General features: G+C 52.3%; 1 protein-coding gene across 2 annotated transcripts in view; it reads left to right on the top strand.

Annotated features, from left to right (window-relative positions):
- The first annotated feature begins 499 nt into the window (after positions 1-499).
- The window catches only part of ANXA6 (annexin A6), a 57921-nt gene continuing 38230 nt past the window's right edge, over positions 500-20190 (top strand). For both annotated transcript variants that reach the window (XM_066341413.1, XM_066341412.1), the window contains exons 1-5: positions 500-660; positions 12106-12146; positions 17199-17289; positions 17964-18058; positions 18618-18731. In XM_066341413.1, coding sequence (XP_066197510.1) covers positions 12132-12146; positions 17199-17289; positions 17964-18058; positions 18618-18731 — 315 coding nt within the window. In that variant the 5' untranslated portion in view covers positions 500-660; positions 12106-12131. The remainder of the gene's footprint in view (positions 661-12105; positions 12147-17198; positions 17290-17963; positions 18059-18617; positions 18732-20190) is intronic.

Genomic DNA, 20190 nt, shown 5'->3' with positions numbered 1-20190 from the left:
AACCACCCCTCTGGAGTCGCCTGGGTCAGGTTCCAATCCTGACTCCGCAACTTACTAGCTGTGTGACATTGGCCAAAGAACTGGGCTTCTCTGAGCTCTTTTCTCCTGGAAAGTGAATAAGTAACGTCACGGAGCTGATGGGCTATTGAGGAATGGAATCTGATCTAGTGGACGAAGTGCTTGACCTCGATTTTGTCAAGCCTCAATGTTCTGTTTCTCAACAAAGCTTTGGCAAGTAGTAGGAATTTGGGGGAAAAGTGTCCAGAACTGGGAGTCGGGAGTCTGACTTCTATCCCTAAATGATCGTGTAACCCTAGCCAAATCTTCCTCCCCTCTCTACGTCTCAAATCCCTAGTCTGAGCTCGGGTGTGGGCTGGGACGGAGGTTCTCAAAGCGGGGACGATGCAGGCTGGTGACATTCTAAGATTCAAGGAGCAAGGGAAGGGGGTGGAATTGGAGGAGGGGAGGGGAGGCGAGCCCGATTGGCCCCTGCGCACCACGTGTCCATCCTGGGAGCCGACGGCTGTCCTAACGGCCCGCCCCTGCGTTGCGGCTGCGGCTACTCCGCTAACGGGCTTCCACCCAGCAAGCTTCGCGTCCGCCAGTCCGTCTGCCGGTCCCCCGGTCCCCCGGTCCGCAACAAGAGGCGTCCACTGCGCGGTGAGTGGGTTGAGGCCGGAGACGGGATCGCTCTAGGGACCCCCCGCCCCCCGCCAGCTGGGGGCTGCAAGGTCGCGGGGCGATCAATAAAAGCCCAGTCATCCCGGACCCTTGCCTCCCGCCCGGATAAGGGGAGGGGGCGCCCGGGAGGGGGGAGGGCCGCAGGGAACTGGAAGCCAAGCGCGCGGTAACCCGAGAGGGTCGCAGGCTGGGTGTGTCCGGAGCGCAGTGGAGCAAATCCGGGGAGGCAGGCGGAGAAGCGGAGGCGGACGGCGCCCTGGCTGGGGGAGGGGCGAGGAGGGGAGGGGACGGAAGGGAAGGGGAGAGCCGGCCCTGCGGAGGGTGTGGTCCAGGGGCTGGGGGCTCCCAGACTGCGGCTGCCGCAGCTGCCTGCCCTACTTTGGGGGTGCAGGGGGAAAGGAGAGACTCTGAAGACCTGGGGATGGGGGCAGCTTAACGGGGACCTAAGGACCCGACCCGTCGGAAGGGTGTGGCTGGAGTCGAAGACAGTGGACAGGAAGAGTCAGATCCTCCACGCGCTTATGAAGTGGTTTGAGTTTGTTGTTGGGGGGAGGACGGTGTGCGGACCCTTGAAGCCCCGTGGGAGCCCGCTTGCCTCTAAAGGAGGCTCCCAGCTGCGCTCCGGGAGGAAGGCAAAGGCTCCACTCTTCTCTCTGCTCTCCCCAAGCCCAGTTTAGGCCTTCCCAAAACTTGACGGCTTCGGATAACCCCCAGAACACCAGCAGGGGAGTGAAATTCCTTGACTCGAATCCCAGCCCACCAACAACTTGAAGTGGTACCTTGAATTGGTAGCTTTCCCTCTCAGCCTCAGTTTCCACCTCCAAGTCCACAATTGATAGACCCAGCCCCTCTCAGAGGAAACCATGGCGGTGAAAACTGATTGTTTGTCAGCTGCAAGGAATAATGACAAGCTTGTGAACTCTTGATTAGAGGCTTGTGAAGCCTAGTCCACCCTTGTGACCCTGCAAGGGGAAGGGGTAGAAGAGGGTGGTCGCCTGGGAGGGGGTATGCAGCCTTTGCTTCCTCCTTCCCCCTCCTTTTCTCTAAACCCTGCAGGGTGTTCCAGGACTATTCCAAATTTGGACATATGGATCCCCGGTTTGTGAAAGGACTCAGATTTCCACCAAGTCCGCCTTTTCCCTCACTTCCCCTCCTCCCCTGTCCAAAGCACACCTTTGGTTGCTGGCCCCATTGACCCACAAGGGATATCCTGACCTCTTAGTCCTTCCTCTTTGGGGTGAATGACCCGGCCCGCTTCAGCTCCCAGGGGCCCTGCCCCATGCAGAGGGCACTGGCCTCGGGGTCAGTGGAAAGCTGGGTTATAGTTGCGGGTGCTGGGGGTCCGTGGGCAAGCCCCCTCCCTGACTCAGCCTTAGTTACCCATGTGTAGCAGAGTCCGCTGAACTGGCTGCCACTTCCAGCGCTGGTATTCTGGGATTCAACTCTTCTAAGATTTAGAATTCTGGGATTGGGTGGGGCTGGGGAGGGAGGCAGGGGCCTCTATTCCCCCTCTGCAGCTGTGACAGTCACTCACCCATCTTTCTTTTCTTTGCCTTCCATTCGTTCCCAAGGCGGGCTGCTGGGTTACAGAAAATAGTTGTGGTTTCCCAGTAAGGGCCACAGCTGTTGCTGGGGCAGAATGTGTTTGCAAGTGTGCAGAGGCGGGGGCTGATCTGGGAAGTCAGGGACCTGCCCCTGGGGCTGATTCCTGGGGCAGGGTGGGGGAGCTCTGCAGGATGGGTAGCTGCCAGGGTCTGGGACCTCTGCACTGCGGCATCCAGAGGGAGCCCTGGGCACACCTCCTGCCACCGGGCCTTATTCCTTCCTTTTCAGAGGGATAAGAGGTATGCCCAGGGCACCTGGCTGGGTAAAATGGATGGCTGCATGGCACCTCTTGCTGTGTCATTCTAGGATTTTCAGGGGAGGTCCACAGGTGTCACCAGCCTCACCCCACCCAGTCTCTCCGAGGTACTTCCTGGGTGGGGACAAAGCACAGGATGTGGTCTTCACCCTGATTTCTGAATATGAATGTCTCCCTCACCTCCAGGAGAGGAAGTCTGTGCCTATACCAGGGTTGCCATTATGCTTATGAACTTCTTGGCTTACTTTCAACCACATTCCAATAGCTTTCGTCTTGGGGTTGAGAACCCCCGTCCCCCCAGAGACTGGCTGAGGAGGAATGACTGTCCTTGGGTTCTTTGAGCCTCAGACCCTCCCCCATGTGTAAAATAAGGATGAGTTTGCTCTCCACTCTCATGAGATTATAAAATGGCAGATGTGAAAGTGCCTTGTAAACTGTAGAGTGAGATGCACAGAGAAACACGTGCGACTGTCAGAATCTCAGAAGAGGACGGTGCTTTAGAAAGCACGTGCTTCATCTGTAAGACAGTGACCTGGTGCTCCTTAAGTACGGTAATAATAAAATAGGAACTTCTATTATTTATTGAACCCTTCCAACTTGCCAGGCCCTGGCTGGGCTCTTGATCTGTGAGGTGCTGTTAGCATGCCTATTTTTTTTCCCTTTGAAAGTTGAGGGAAGAGATGATACCTAACATGTGTCAAGGCTCCTTCTAAGCATGAACCATGTCTTAATTCTTTCCACAACTCCTGTGTGGTAGGCACTGGTTTTACCTCCGATTTTATGTATGAGGTTAAGTGCTTGCCCCCAGGTCCTGTAAAGCAGGTCACGTTCAGTGGCAGGCCATCAGGCTCCAGCCTCTGTACTGTGAGATACTACACTTTGCTGCCTCATGCAAAACTGTCTGAGCTGGGATTCAAACTGGGGGCCATCCAGTTTGAAGCTGGGGCAGCCCAGTGATCTCCTGGGGCCTTGTCCAGCCCTGGGATCAATGATTCTGGGTCAGGAGAGGGAAAGATACTGCTGTCTAAGAAACCTAAGTGCATGAGCTGGGGGATGTGCCCATGCACAGGGCCAGGAATGCTTTACCCCGGAGGCTCCTGCAGGGCTGTGGGGCTGGTCCTGGGTGTCCTCCTCTGGGCTGGGGGAGGAGCCATCAGGAAGGAGGACAGGGAGGGATCTAGGTTTCATAGGCCAGCAGCCTCTGAAATGAAGTGCATGTATGTACCCTAGGAGGCACTAAAGATGACTTCCTTTAATCAGAAAGATAGGAAGAACCTTTTATACTTCTTTTATATGTGCTTTTGAACTCATGCTTATGACGAATGCACAATTATTTTTTTTTGTTAACTAGGGGTGTATAAGATCGAAAAAATGCACATTACTTAACAAAATTGCCAGCTCCATGGTTGGAGAGGGAGACGCATATGTCTCATTATTCCACCCCTAATTCCTATCAATGGGCATGCAAGAGGTGCTCAATACTTTTTGAAAAATAAGCCCCTGCCTAATTACTAAGTTTTTTTTAATTTTTTTTTTATTTTATTTTATTTATTTTTATTTATTCATTTTAGAGAGGAGAGAGAGAGAGACAGAGAGAGAGAGGAGAGAGAGACAGGGGGGAGGAGCTGGAAGCATCAACTCCCATATGTGCCTTGACCAGGCAAGCCCAGGGTTTCAAACCGGCAACCTCAGCATTTCCAGGTCGACGCTTTATCCACTGTGCCACCACAGGTCAGGCTAAGTTTTTTGAATTGGGAAGTTACATAGCCACTCAGGTTATTTCCTCGCTTGGCTATATAATGAGGAGTAAAAACCACTAGGCTGAATGGTTCCTTTCATTCTCTTGAAGGGGCACAGAGTTTTGCCACCCCCAAATACGCCTTTTTGGGAGAGCATATAGATTATTTTAAGCTGGTTATTTTTTAGAAACTGAAGACTGAAGAAGAGCCTTTCGCCTCCCCCTTACTTGCTTTAAAGAATTCAGGTAGAAAACTTGCCTCAGGAAGGGAGATCTCCTTAGCATATTACCTAGCCTAGGCAAACTCAACCTTAGCGTAATGTAAACAGTGTGGCAGACAGAGGAAGCTGGCAGTCTGTCTCCTGGTTTTCAGGTGGCCTAGGTGTTCGCTCCTTTCCTCTACCTGTGAATTGCCTGCCTTCTTGAAGTCCCAGCCGTTCTCACTTAACTCAAGACGATTTCTAAGCCCCAACTGGCGATTTGTCCTTGAGTCCCATATTCCTATGGAACCTCCATTGGTACATATGCGATGAATTTGGTTATTTTCCCTTGTTAAGCGGTCTCATGTTGATTTGATTATTAAACCAGCCAGAAGAATTAAGAAATCCTAGTAAAAGGAGAATCATGACTCATGCAGATATAAAAATGACTGTTTTTGTTCTTATGTACCCATCAAATAATGACTGGACCAGGCAGATGTAACCGGCTCCAAAGAGATCAATAGGCACCTTTATGTGGAAAGGAATGTTCAAATGGAGGCAAACTGGTTTTCCCACCAGAGGGCAAAAATCAATTGGACCTTTACTAGATAGGACAGGATAAGCATGACTATAAGAACTATTTTGCAATACCATCAGTTATGTATTTACAAATTCGTATTTACAAATTACTGAACTGTAAAATAGCTCAAAAACAAAGGCTAAAATCAGACCACCTGGAGAATTTGATTCCTCCACAATACCTTGGAGGATAAGCAGTTTTTTTTTTTTGTTTGTTTTTTACAGAGACAGAGAGAGGGATAGAAAGGGACAGACAGACAGGAACGGAGAGAGATGAGAAGCATCAATCATTAGTTTTTCATTGTGCGTTGCAACACCTTAGTTGTTCATTGATTGCTTTCTCATATGTGCCTTGACCATGGGCCTTCAGCAGACTGAGTAACCCCTTGCTCGAGTCAGTGACCTTGGGTTCAAGCTGGTGAGCTTTTGCTCAAACCAGATGAGCCCGCGCTCAAGTTGGCGACCTCGGGGTCTCGAACCTGGGTCCTCTGCATCCCAGTCCGACGCTCTATCTACTGCGCCACCACCTGGTCGGGCAGCAGTTTCTATCTCATAGAAGAATAATAAATCCACAATGGTTGACCCAAGCCAGCCAAGTGTAGGTGGTTTCAGAGTGTTGTGGGGGTTCAAAGGCTGGCAAAATCCCTCCTGGCTTCTTTGTTTAGAAGAGTTGGCAGAATCATTTAGGAAAGTTTAAAATAATTACCAAAGCCCAAGCCTCACCGCAGAACCATTGCATCAAAATCTCGTGGGGGTTGACCTTTTGTGTGCTCTGGTTAGTTTGAGAAACTCCCCAGTGGGTATGAATGAAGCCAGACTTAAAAGGGACTGGTGTTGATGCTAGAAGGCTGGATAGAAAGTGCTGGTCTGGCCTGACCTGTGGTGGCACAGTGGATAAAGCGTCGACCTGGAATACTGAGGTCGCCGGTTCAAAACCCTGGGCTTGCCTGGTCAAGGCACAAATGGGAGTTGATGCCTCCTGCTCCTCCCCCTGTTCTCTCTCTATCTCTCCCTCTCTCTCTCTCCCCTTTCTCTCTAATAAAAATGAATAAATAAAATCTAAAAAAGTAAAAAAAAAAAGAAAGAAAGTGCTGGTCCAAGTGATTCCTGGTGTGGGGGGAGGGGAGAGGAGGGAGAAGAGGGCAGATAAGTCAGGACGGATATCAAGGACCTGGATGTTATGGTTGGGGGCTGCACTGAGAACCGTGACGCAGCTCAAGTGAGAGTCCCGTGGACACTCCTGGGGCTTAGGAATTGGGATCATTTTTTTTTTTTGCATGCTCTTCCAGGTTATTTCTTGATTTTGTTCAAATTGTCCTCCTCACACACCTGGTTTCACCCCCTTTTTACTCAACATGCCCTCCTTCTCTAAAAGTTCCTCTATTCCTCCAAAACCGACAAGCCACCATTTGAGGACAGAAGTGCTTTTTCTTACACTGCCTGACTTCGCCCTTCTCTCCTCCTCTGCTTCATTGCATGGAGTCCACACTTTTATTTATTTATTTATTTATTTTTGGTTACAGAGAAAGAAAGAGAGAGGGACAGATAGGGGCAGACAGGAAGGGAGAAAGATGAGAAGCATCAATTCTTGGTTGCAGCACCTTAGTTGTTCATTGATTGCTTCCTCATATGTGCCTTGACCGTGGGCTACAGCAGACTGAGTGACCACTTGCTCAAGTCAGTAACCTTGGGCTTCAAGCCAGCGACTGTGGAGTTATGTCTATGATCCCACACTCAGGCTGGTGAGCCTGCGCTCAAGCCAGCAACTTCGGGGTTTTGAACCTCTGCATCCCAGTCCAATGCTCTGTGCATTGTGCCACCTTCTGGTCAGGAGAATCCACACTCTTGATTATGAACATCTGTCAGCCTGAAGCCCTAATATATATCTTTTTTTTTTTTTTTTTTAAATCTTTTCAACACTAAGCTTTCCCCCACATTCTTTTTTTTTTTTAATTTTTATTTATTTATTCATTTTTAGAGAGGAGAGAGAGAGGGAGAGAGAGAGACAGAGAGAGAGAGAGAAGGGGGGAGGAGCTGGAAGCATCAACTCCCATATGTGCCTTGACCAGGCAAGCCCAGGGTTTCGAACCGGCGACCTCAGCATTTCCAGGTCGATGCTTTATCCACTGTGCCACCATAGGTCAGGCCCCTAATATATATCTTTATATATGTAACAGACATGAAACATGGGCCACTGCTCTGATAATGATGACCATGATGACAAGCCACCACTTAACTAAAATAAACTTTTACTCTGAACCTGTTCATGCTAAGCCTTTTTCCTGCCTCACTTCATTGAATTTTTACAAAACCCTTATGAGATTGTCACTTCACAGAGGAAGAAGCCAGAGAAATGAAGTAATTTCACCCAAGGTCATGAACTAGGAATTTGCAGCGTCAGGATTTGACCTCACACCACAACTGCAAAACCTGCATTCTTTCTTAGGACAGCATACTGCCTTCTTTGTAAATGTTTGGGCTTGTTACAGAAAAAGCTGCCCATGGCTCAGTGTATGGAATGTTGGCTTGGTATATGGATGTCCTGGGTTCAATTCCCAGTCAGGGCACATAGGAGAAGCAACCATCTGCTTCTCACCCACCCCTTCCCTCCCACCTCAGCTCCCACAGCCAGTGGCTCAGTTGATTTGAATGTGACCCAGGGTGCTGAGGATAGCTCCATTGGAGTGTATCAGCCTCAGGTGCTAAAAATAGCTTGGTACTCAAACATTGGCCCTAGACAAGGTTGCCAGGTGGGTACCAGTCAGGGCACATGTGGGAGTCTGCCTTACTATCTCCCCTCCTCTCACTTAAAAAAAAAAAAAGAAAGAAAAGGAAGAAAAAGCTGCCATTTTTTTATTTTTGCTATGTTCCTGGCACTGTGCTGAGAGTTGTCCGTTCACTGTTTCATTTATTTCTCAGTACTTAGAGGTTACTCTTTAAATGCATTTTGCAGATGTGCAAATTGAGATTCAGTTTAGGTAACTTGGTAAATCACAAATTGGTGGGGGAGCAGAGCTATGACTCACAGCCTTATCTGACATCAAAGCCTGTGCCTCTTGCATGACTTAGATATGACCTTCCCCTGTCCAGCCGTCAGTTTCCCCAGCTCTCCAGCTGGGCAGCAGTGAGCTGCAGGCCCTGGCAGCTCTGCTCTGTTCTCCACAGCAGAGCGTACCCTTAGAGTCCATCCTGCACCCCCCAAGAGGAAGGAAGGAAACAGGATTGCTTGTAGGCTAGAGGACTAAGGCAGGGGGTGGCCACAGCTGCAGAAAGCCACCAGGCTTCTCCACCCTTGAATGGATTTCTGGAATGATCAATCGTGGTGAGCCCTCATGGACAGACAGATCAGAAGAGATTTGGGGTTCCTAGGAGGAGAGAGGCTCAGGTCTAGAGTGGCTCTACCTGCCAGTTTTGAGAGGCTGTTTCAATCATGATGAAACGTGCATATTGTGGGGAGGGGAGTCGCTAGAGAGGATTCCTGTGGCCCGGGGGAGAGCCCTCATAGAACTGATATTCTGAGATTTTGCTCTGAAGATTCCTGGTTGAAAGCTATAAAAGCCTCTCACATCCACCCTGGAGTTTCCCAAAGAGGGAGTGATAATATCCCCGTTTTTACAGATGAAGAAACTGAGGTCCAGAGAGGGATCTTGGCTTGTCTGAGGTAACAGACAGATTGAGAAGAAGAACCCAGTTTTCCCCTGTGGCCTCTTCCTAATGTCACACTGTAGCCAGAGCCCAGGGCTACGTGGGTGCTTGTTATGACTAAGGGCTGGGAGGCAGAGATGTTGGCTGTTGTCTGGGTCTTGGCAGGTCACCCACCCACCCTGGGACGCCTTTACCCCATCTGTAAAATGAGGGCCACAGAGCAGTGCATGGTTAAGGGCCCTCTGGGTTTCTGAAATACTGGCTCTGAAACATTTATTCAGCCAATTGGGAAGTACGGTCTGGGTTGTTCTGGAAAGAGTCAGAGCCCCTGGAAAAGCTAGGTAAACCAGGGTTGTCGGCGCCTCTGTGACTAGCTCCAGTGTGTCCCTGAGCCCTCAGAGGGGGGGCTGTTGGAGATCTACCCCCCGGGACAGCAATCTGAGCACCTAGTTCTGGAAGAAGCTTGCTTTCCATGCACACACAAGATGTACACTCACAAGATGCACAGGTAAACAGCTCTTGGAGCTGAGAGTATTTTCCCAAAGGCTTAGAGGCCCCTCCTCTGAGCTGGCCCTCCTTGGAAAGGGGCTCCGGTCCAGATGGGCCTGGGCTGCGGCCAGCAGCTGAAGTTTCCATCGGCAGGGCCAAAAGAAAATGCTTTGAGGCTGAGGTGCAGGTGACAGACCTCAGCCCTCCCTCCTGCCTCACCTGACTTCCTGGGCCTCGTGCTCCCTGTTTCTCTGTAGGTCTTGGGGTCCTTCACCCGCTTTGCCCCCGGGCCCTGGGAAACCCGAGGCTGATTCCTGGCCAGACTCGGGGGTAGATGTGGGTGCCCCTCCCCTGCATGGGGGTTGGAGGGGAGTTTCCATTTCCTGGTGAAAGCTGCACATTTGCATGAGGGGCCCCTGGTTGTCAGGGAAACAGCAGGGTGTTTGCAGGCAGATCTCTGTCCTTTGCTCTTCACTCCCAGCCCCATCTTGTGTCTGTCTGCTGACTGCAGTTTGGGGGACTCATAATCAGGCAGTGGGGACCCATGGGGACACAACAAAGCCTGTCCTCAGAACTTCCCACTAGTATAGCGAATGCCACCGTTCACTGACAGACAGAACAGATCTCTCTCTGGCCTCGTGTCTAGTGCTCTTGACCAAAGTTATGTCTGATCCTCTGACAACCCTACAAAGCAGGAAAGGGCAAGCAAGCCCCAGTTTTGTGTTTGAGAAAACCTTGAACTCAGAGGTGAGTAGCATGCCCAAGGTCACACAGCTAATAAGTGACACAATGGTCTTGAATCCAGGTCTGTCTGTCTGACTCTAAAACCTGTGTTCCCCCAGTGCGTCACACTGTCTCCAGGGACCCCACAGTTAGGGCAGGATTGTGGACTAAGGTCTGGGATGTTGTTTGGGGTTTTTCTGTGGGGGGGAGGGGAGCTGCTGTGCAGAACTAGAAAGCACTGAGCTGAACTGTCTTTGGTGTCCACCCTCTCTAAGCTCAGCTCCTGCTGGGTCTTACGGAGTGTCTGATAGCAGTGTTCTATTTGCAAAAAGCACTCCATAGACACAGTTTAAAAGGACCTCGTTTCCATAAAGTGGAAAGAACTGTCCTTTCTCCTCTCATTCTGAGACGATGGCTTCACTTCCATCTTTGCCTTCCTGCTGGAGGTGCTCGTTAGCCCGGCCTCTCCCTGTCTCTTCCCGTTTCCAAACCAGCTACATCCCCTTTTTCATCTCTTTTTAGGTGAGACACTTGGGGTGTTTTTGGTTTTGTTTTGTTTTTCAATTATAGTTTGCGTTCGATATTATTTTGTACTGGTTTCCGGTGTACAGCACAGCGGTTAGATGATCATATACTTTACAGAGTGGTCCCCCAGGATTTCCAGCACCCACCTGGCACCATACCTAGTTATCACAGTATTACCGACTATTATCTTGTACTCTGAATGCCACCATTTGCTGAGAACAGATCTCTGCTCTTGACCGAAGCTATGTCTCATCCTCATGGCTTCTTGTTCCTTTCGTGTAGAACCTAGTGTAAACCATCTCCTTTAATGACATCGTGTGCCCTGTTTGTTCAGTCATACCCCTCAGTCATTACCCCCCACCCCCCGTGACTTTCTGTTTCATCAGAGAAAATTGCACAGTCTTTACAGTGGCCTCAGGCACTGGTCCCCTGACCCCACATCCTCCGAGTGTCCCTGCCCCCACTCCCTGCTGTATGTCAGTCACAGTCTCCATGACCACACTGCACCCAGGTATCCACATGGTCCATCAGAGCCCCGTGACATTGTCATTGTCTCCTGGCCAAGCTTTATCATTTCTCCGTAGTTTTTATCATATGCATTTGTATTCTTCTCCCGTACAGAATAAGCTGTAGAAAAGCAGGGTTTTAAACTCTGTATTTACTGCTGTATCCTCAGTGCCTAGAGCAGTGCCTTGTCAGCATAGATGCTAAGGAAGTCTTTACCGACTTACCCAGGAACCACAGCTCTCCAGGTATTTGTAGCAGGTGACCCGGGGCCCCCCGAGTCTGCTCCGGTGCGGACCCTAAGCCCTGGTTTCTGGAACCGGTCTTGGTGACTAGGAAAGAGAGCGTGCACGGTGTAGAGGTGCAACTCTGGCATCTGGACTTTGTACAATTCAGTTTTAAGCAGTGTGACCTTAGCCAAATTATTTTTTAACTTCCCTGAGCCCTCCACGCATCCTCAGTTTTCTCCTCTTTAAGAAAGGGGATTGGGCCTGACCAGGCGGTGGCACAGTGGATAGAGCGTTGGACTGGGATGCGGAAGGACCCAGGTTCGAGACCCCAAGGGCGCCGGCTTGAGCGCCGGCTCATCTGGCTTGAGCAAAAAGCTCACCAGCTTGGACCCAAGGTCGCTGGCTCCAGCAAGGGGTCACTTGGTCTGCTGGAGGCCCGCGGTCAAGGCACATATGAGAAAGCAATCAAAGAACAACTAAAGTGTCGCAACGAAAAACTGATGATTGATGCTTCTCATCTCTCTGTATTCCTGTCTGTCTGTCCCTATCTATCCCTCTCTGACTCTTCTCTGTCCCTGTAAAAGAAAAAAAAAGGGGGGGGATTGGATGCCGGGAAGAATCGCTGTGAGGGTTCACATCTGGGAAAGTGCCCCGCCCGGCCTGGAGGAATCACGTGGTCCGTGGTGGCGACCTCTCTCCCGCTGTGTTCCGAGTCCCTTATCCCATCCTGGTGGGAGTGTCTGGATACCGGCTAGTCTGTCCATTGTCCTCTGGAAAACCCATCTGGCCTCAGGTTGTCATTTAACCTGAAGGGCTGGAGCAGGGGGAACAGACTCCCTTGGAAGGAGGGAAGGGTGAGCGAATTTGGGGCAAAGGACAGAGGGGAGAGAAGTACAAGGGAGTCTCACGGGGTCTCTTTCTTCTCCACAGTGTTTTCTGCTGCAGAACCTGACACCATGGCCAAACCACAGGTAAGCAGTCTCCCCTGCTGAGGGCTGTGCTCTGCCTTCCGGGCCTGGGCTCCTAGAGCCACGGGCGTGCTGCAGAGATCCCCAGTACCTTCGGCCGGAAAGGAGCAGGACAGGTTCTCAGGCTTTGCTAGCTCCTCTTGCAAATCACAGCTCTTTCAGGCAAGTGCCCCGTGGCAGCGTACAACATGCTAAGCAGAAAGGATGTGTATTGGTGCACATGACTAAGAAGCCCACGCCTTCAGGTCGGGCTGGATCCAGGGGCCCAAATGATAACATCAGGATTCTGCCTCTGAACTGGGATTCCTCTGGGTGGCTTCATTCTTGGGCAGGTGCCTCTCTGCTTTGGCACACTCGTCACCAGCAGCTCCAGGCTCTCATTCTGCTCCCTGGAAAGCCTAGAGGAAACAACGTAATTTATCCCCAGGACGCCAGGAAAAGTCTGAGGTTTGGTTCTCATTGGCTGGGTCTGGGTAGCTTGGATCCAGGCAGTGGAGTTGGTCCCACCTGATCTTCATGGCCCAAGAGTGGTTCCCCCAGGAAGCGAAATGAATATTTGACAGGCAGAAGCATTGGGGGGGTCTTCTCTGCTCTGGAGGCGAAAGTGTTCCCTGTCACCTGCATTAGGAATTAAGTTCCCCTGGTTTAGGAGACCCCAGTCTTTCATGCTGGTGGCCACCCTGCTGGGTAGGAGAATTTGAGGTGTCTCAGAACTTTTACTTCTGTGTGTGGCCAGGATAGAGCTTGGTCCTTGTTGTTCTTCTTTTTTTTTTTTTTGAAAGAGACAGAAAGAGAATCAGAGAGAGGGAAAGATAGGGACAGATAGGAAGGGAGAGAGATGAGAAGCATCAATTTTTCGTTGCAGCACTTCAGTTGTTCATTGCTTGCTTTCTCATATGTGCCTTGACCAGGGGGCTACAGCAGAATGAGTGACCCCTTGCTCAAGCTGGCAACTTGGGTCCAAGCTGATGAGCCTTGCTCAAACCAGATGATCCTGCGCTCAAGCTGGTGACGTCGGGGTCTCGAATCTGGGTCCTCTGTGTCCTAGTCTGAAGCTCTATCCACTGCTCCACCGCCTGGTCAGGCTATCCTTGTCATTCTGTGCCAGGGTTTGCCCAAGAGAAATCCCCATTTGCTGACTTTAGGGAAAGAGACATAGTCACTACAACAATGGGATCAAAAGGGGAGAATAAAACTAAGGAACACCTGACTTGGCCCTTTGTCCCTCACTTCAATCACAGAGCTTCTGGGCACGGACATAATACAGAAGCTGTGTGATCTCGGGTGAGTTCTTTACCCTCTCTGGGCCTCAGTTTCCATTGCAAGGTGGCTGAGCTCATTGAAAACTAAACTTCATCCCTGTCTTCATTGTCCAGCCAATGAATAAGAGCCTTAGGATATCTAGTCAGTTTTTGAAGAGCACAGTGTATCACATGATACAGGATTGGTACAGTCAAAAGAGTCCTAGCTGTGGCCTCCCTGTCAGCTTCTGAGGAGTATGCTTTGCCCAGGTGGTCTCTTTGACCAGAAGAAAGAATAATAGAGATTATGGGCAAAGTTCCAAGGCAGGACTTCCTCATCTCCCACATGTAGTCATCCTTGAGTACTTCCTGAGGGGCATTCAAATTGCCAGGGCCTAGAGGACTGATGTAGACGTATCAGGCCCTGGGAGACCAGAGGGGCCAGGACCTAGGGCTCAGCTCCTTGGATTCCTGGTCCAGAGCTCCCAGACCATGCTGCCTTTCTGGTTGACCTGGAGTTTCTTGTTGCCATGAGTCAGAGGCCAGTAGATCCTCTGGCGAGCAAGAATCCCAGGGTGGCAGAGCCTTAGGGGTCCCTGGTCCTATGGGCTGAGTTGGAATCCCCCATGCACGGTGTTGATACTCTGGTGGGGCAGTAAAGAGCTCTGGGGGCACACAGGTGGAAAAACGGGGACAGCTGCCCGGAGGAGCTACTCGCAAGGAGCAAGAGGCTGATGTGTTAGGCAGAGGGGATGCTGGAGCAGAAGGCCAGAAGCGTGCGAATGCAGTAACTGTAACTTAGCATTCTTGGAGTGCAAAGGTTTAGGGAGGCGGGGAAGTTGCAGAAGACAATACTAGAGAAGTGTGACAGGTCTTCCAAGTTTGTGTCTACTGCTCCCAATTACTAGCACCTTAGTTCTGCTTCTAGTGTGACCCCTTACGCACACAGAACAAGCCTCTCACTCTTTTCTCTGGTCCAGATCCCCCCCCCCCCCCACTTCTACTGTGATAGCTGTCCTCCCTCTTCCCTGCAGAAGAGGGGAACGGGAGGCACAGAGACGTGAAGATAGTGTGGGGTCATATAAAGGTCCCGGAGGCATGGCTCCGTGGCCTCAGTTGCACAAGCTGTCTGGATGTGAACGTGATGATGGGCATAAGAACATTTTGAGAACAAGGCAAGAGGGAGGGGCAGGTGCTGGTGCCTGGAACTTCAGGAGGTGCAGAGATGAGGCCTGGGCCAGGTCTGATCAGGGCAGCTCTCCGGTGGGAGTCCCAAACGGCAGCCTTCGCTGGGTGAGGCTGCTTCTGCCCCTGAGAGGCCTAGGCACTCCTGCTCTAACAGCAGCCTGGATGGGGCCCAAGACCTCAGAGCCCCAGGGCTCAGGCTCCTCACCAGCTGGCACCGGGACCTGCTGAATATTTCAGGGTGGAAAGTCCCCTGGCCGCTGCTTTCCGCTCCCCTCGATCTTGGGCACCTGAGGCCAGGAACCTGTTGGCCAGAGAAGGGGGGGACACAGGTAACACTTGGAGACGCAGAATTCACCAAGTTGGTGTGAGAATGACCAATGGTGGCACACTTGGGCCTGGATGACTTGAAGGACTGTCTTTGTGTCTTTAAATGTGACCCGTGCTAGGGCTCCTTGAGCCCCCCTCTTCTGGTGGCTGTCATCCTGCAGGGTCCTGGGGTAACTAACCTGTCCAGTAATCCCCCAGAAGATTTGATATCCTTGTGCAAAGCCCCATGCGGGAGGCTGGCCCTGCTGCTCGCTGAGCCTGTTTCTCAGGGGACGTGTTGATCAAGACTTGTGTCCGTCATTAGCTGCTCCTCCCCCTGGGTGACACTGCCTCATCTTGGAGCCGCAGCCCCTTCCCCCAACACTGCCTCCACCACCGCAGCGTGTGTGGCGGGGTGGGGGTGGGGGTGGGGGCGCAGCAACCGGAGAGGGGTGTCAGCCTGCTGCCGTTGCTGAGACCTCTGCCCTTCATCCTGGGGACATGCTTCTATCTTCTCTGCTCCTCGCTCCCTCCGGTCAATTTCCAATCTCATGATCTTGGCGACTTTGGGCATCGGCACTGAGCACTGAGGCGTCTGGGCTTGCTTCCCTGAATGTTGCTGCTCTTGCCTCCAGGTCCTTGCCATGCTGTCCTCTCTGTATGACATCTTACCCACCCACCCACCCCCCAGCTCCCACTTTGAGGCCAGCTGTTACTCATTCCGTAGGATGTAGCTTAGATGTCACCTCCAGGAAGTCTTTGGTCTGCTCAGAACAAATTCAGGCATCATGCATTCACGCACCCATTCATCTAGGACACAGTATTTAGTGAGTGCCTCATTGAGCCAGGCCCTTTGCTCGGTGCTGGGAATATATCAGCGAGCAGGACAGACACTCACAGAGCTTTCTAGAGGGAGTGTCTGTTCTCTGGTCTGGGTATTTGGCATGTGTTAGTCTTCTCTGCCCAGGGCTGTGATCAGGTTGCAAGGGGTTCGCTGATGGCGGGAAGAGGACCGTGTCCCTTTTCTGGTCACCCGCCCTGTCAGAACTTTAAATAGCAACCCTACGCCCACGCGTGCATACCTTCCAGAAGCCAGCAGCTACAGACATAAACCAAAGAGCGTCCAAATGCCCGGCCCGGTCTGCAGTGCAGGGCCTGGGAGACGCGGGAGGGGATCGGAGGCTCATTCTGGCCGGTCCACTTCTTCCTCCTTTAAGGCACAGTTTGTGTGGGCCACCCCAACCCTTCCACAAAGCCTTTCCTGGTTCCTTCCCCCAGCTGGACTCGACCTCTGCCGTTTCACCACATTACTCTGCGTCTGTCTTAGGGTATTGATCACAAGCTTTATGCTTGTGTATGCTTGTCTCTGTTCTCCACCGGATCAGGAGCTCATGAAAGATAGGGTTGGTCTTCTTTCTCCCTGAATCTATAGCCGGCGACATTGGACCTGGCCCAGGCTATGTACCCTGTCCTCGAGCTGTGTGCTCGGTGCCTGGGGCCCCAGCATCCTACTCTCTGGTCCCCTTGCCCGTCAGCCATGTAGCTGGCCCACATCTGACTTCTCTGTGAACCAGCCTATTGTGCATTCAGGTTCGATGTCTAAGATCCTGATCCTGTGGCTCTGCCTCTGCTCCCCTCCGCCCCGAGGACCCAGCCAGCTTGTCCTCAGATACCAGTTTGTAGCTCAGTTTATTGGTCCCTGGGGGGCGGTGCCTTGTCTTGGCATTGAGACTGAAGGTGGCTCTGCGCTCCCTGGGCCGAGACCCTCTGCCCCCAGAAGCTGGCAGCTGCCGGGTTTCTAGATCTGGAGAGCGGAGAGGCGCGGGCTGGAGAGCTGGGTTCCAGGGACCCTGGCAAGAGGCTTCCCGGCTCTGGGCTCAGTTTCTCTGCTTCTGTGATAGAGATTGTCTTAAGGGCCACTCCAAGTTGCTAAAATACAATGGAGGGGAAAGGGCTTTGTATATCATAAAGTGACATGAAAATATGAGGGCTTGTGTTACTCAGTAGGGATTGTTCCCTGTCCTCAGCCTGGCTTTTTAACTCTCCTGGGTCCTAGGAGGGTGGTGCAGGGCCATGGGCGTGGCTGAACCACCCTCCTGAGGGAAAGTGCCAGCATCTTTGGGGAGGTGGTGATAGGAGGTACCCAAGGAGGCCTCCCCATCCTCTCCCAGGCTTTCTGTGATCAGTGCTCAGTTTTAGGGCAGTGGGGCTCAGCCTGGACTCCTCCTGCAGCCAGGGTTGGGAGTGCGACTTGAGGGTGGGTGGGGAGTCCTGTTCAGGGCCAGGGTCAGCAGCTCACCCTCTGCTGTTCTCTCCACAGGGTGCCAAGTACCGCGGCTCCATTCACGACTTCCCGGACTTCGACCCCAGCCAGGATGCCGAGGCGCTGTATACCGCCATGAAGGGCTTCGGTGGGTGCCCGGCCACTGGGAGTGTGGCCACAGGAAAGGAGACGGGCTTCACGGGGGCTTGGGGACATCCTCACATCTGGGTACATCCCAGAGCCGTGTTGGGGGTGGGAGTGAGATGGGAAGACATACTCACTCATTCTTCCGTCTCCTGTTTTTATTACTGTTCACAATTTTATAATGAAATATTCCAGACCAACAAAGTGGTCTGAAGAATAATAGAAGCTTCACCCACATACTTGCCTCCCAGCTTGAGAAATAGCACTTGGACCCGCGCCCCCGCCAGGCGGGTCCTCCTGCTGCTCACACCGCCCGTCTTTCCTCTTGGGGTAGCCACCACCCTGAATTTGGTTCTTACTCTTCTTTGTTGAAAGAACTCTGTCCCGGGTGTTCTAAGCCAGGCTCCTTATGAGACCTTGGGTGAGTCCTTGCTCCCCCTGGGCCTCAGTTTCCTTCTTTGTGTGATGAGGGGTTGGCTGAATCACGGGCCCTCTGAGCTAACATACGGTGTGTGCTATGATCCTTCTTAATGGGGGCTTGACAGGTCCCCATAGATCCCCCTCTGTGATGCTACTACCTCGTGAGAGAAGGCTAAGGCCGAGGACTGCACAGAGCAGCCCTGGTGGGCTTCCTGGAGGCAGGTTGAGGTAAGGTGACTGTGTCCTCCTCTCTTCTAGGCAGTGACAAGGAGTCCATACTGGAGCTGATCACTTCCCGGAGCAACAGGCAGAGGCAGGAGATCTGCCAGAGCTACAAGTCCCTCTATGGCAAGGTAACCATGGCAACCGGAGGGCAGCAGGTGGGCTGGGAGATGTGTCTGCCCTGAGTATTTGAGTAGCTTCAGGGTCTTTCCTGAGTGTTTTGCTCCAGGTCAGCCTCTGTGCTGGCTCTTTTGGCCCCTCTTCTCTGCTTGTTTCTTCTCTTCAGTCAAGGATCATTCAGCCACAAATTGCCTAGAGCACCTGCTGTGTTCTGGCACTGTGCCAGGTGTTTGGGCGGTGCCAGTGAATAAGACCTGTGAGGGAGGTGTCCGCCCCTTGGGCTCACAGATGGGGGAGAGAGACCAATAAACAAGTAAACAAGCATGGTGGGGAAGAGGCAGGACGCTGTGGACTTGACCCTGCCCCACCGTTTGCTAGCTGTGTGACTTTGGGCAGGTTACCTGATGTCTCTGAGCCTGCTTCTTCAGGGTGGTGATGGCACATACCTCCCAGAGTGACGATTAAATGAGAGTACTGAACCCAGTGCCTGTGTGGAGTACGCGCTCATTAACTGCAATACTTACCTATGACTGCGCTTCCCCTTCCTCCTTCATCTCCTCCCCCCATCAGGACCTCATTGCGGACTTGAAGTATGAGCTGACGGGGAAGTTTGAGCGACTGATTGTGGGTCTAATGAGGCCACTTGCCTATTGTGATGCCAAAGAAATTAAAGACGCCCTCTCGGTAAGAAGCGAGCCGAGCCGTGTGCGAGCTGGCGGGGTGGGCGTGGTGCAGGGGGAGGCTGCCCTCTGCAGCGGGGGTTCCGTGGGCCCTGCGCCCACCCAGTGGATGTGCCCTGCTTCAAGGGGCAGCTTGCCCAAACCCTGTCCCAGAAGGGTGCCACGGTCTCCTCCAGGCAGACAGATTGGGACAGATGTCGGTGTGAGGCAGACTCCGTGACCGGGGGCCCTTGGCTCGGACCCTACCCCAGCAGCTTCCAGTCCTGAGGAGCGGGATACAAGGACATGGAGACATGTCCGACACCCAAAGGCCGGCGGGGACTAAAGGGGGTCGGGAGGGCAGGCCCTAGGCTCGGGGTGTCATTTGAGAAGAAAAGAGGGTCAAGTTAGACCCAAACGCCTGGAGAGGATTTGATTGATAGGAGTGGGAAGGTCCGGAGAAAAGACGGCAGGAGAGGTTGTGGAGGCTGTTCAGGGTATGAGGAGCGGCCCGGTCTGGGTGAGGTCCAGGGCTCCCTCAGGAAGCAGGTGAGATCTAAAGCCCTTTGGGGTACCTAGCACTTTGCAGTTGATGAAGTGCTATGGTCTTTGCCTCTGATGAACTAGTAAACACAAATTCATTTCATAAACTGATCAACTTAGCACTGTGAGAATCATTACTTTCTCACTCTCCCTGTGAGATTATACAACAACCAGTAGCCTTTTCATCAGAAAGATGAGAAAACTGAGGCCCAGAAAGACAAACTTTCTTTTTTTTTCTTTTCTTTTCTTTTCTTTTTTTTTGGTGATAGAGACAGAGAGAGATAGAGGGACAGATAGGGACAGACAGACAGGAAGGGAGAGAGATGAGAAGCATCAGTTCTTCAGTGTGGCACCTTAGTTGTTCATTGATTGCTTTCTCATATGTGCCTTGACCGGGGGCTACAGCAGACCAAGTGACCCCTTGCTCAAGCCAGCGACCATGGGCTCAAGCTGGTGAGCCTTGTTCAAACCAGGTGAGCCCGCGCTCAAGCTGGTGACCTTGGGGTCTTGAACCTGGGTCCTCTGCGTCCCACTCCAGCTCTGTCCACTGTACCACCGCCTGATCAGGCAAAACAGACTTTTTTTTTTTTTTTTTTGTATTTTTCTGAAGTTGGAAACAGGGAAGCAGTCAGACAGACTCCTGCATGCGCCTGACCAGGATCCACCCGGCATGCCCACCAGGGGGCGATGCTCTGCCCATCTGGGGTGTTGCTCTGTTGTAACCAGAGCCATTCTAGCGCCTGAGGCAGAGGCCATAGAGCCATCCTCAGCACCCGGGCCAACTTTGCTCCAATGAAGCCTTGGCTGCGGGAGGGGAAGAGAGAGACAGAGAGGAAGGAGAGGGGGAGGGGTGGAGAAGCAGATGGGCGCTTCTCCTGTGTGCCCTGGCCGGGAATCAAACCCGGGACTCCCGCATGCCAGGCCGACGCTCTACCACTGAG

The sequence above is a fragment of the Saccopteryx leptura genome, chromosome 6, assembly GCF_036850995.1.
Source record: "Saccopteryx leptura isolate mSacLep1 chromosome 6, mSacLep1_pri_phased_curated, whole genome shotgun sequence".
Classification (NCBI taxonomy): domain Eukaryota; kingdom Metazoa; phylum Chordata; class Mammalia; order Chiroptera; family Emballonuridae; genus Saccopteryx; species Saccopteryx leptura.
This window is presented reverse-complemented; position numbering and strand designations above follow the sequence as displayed.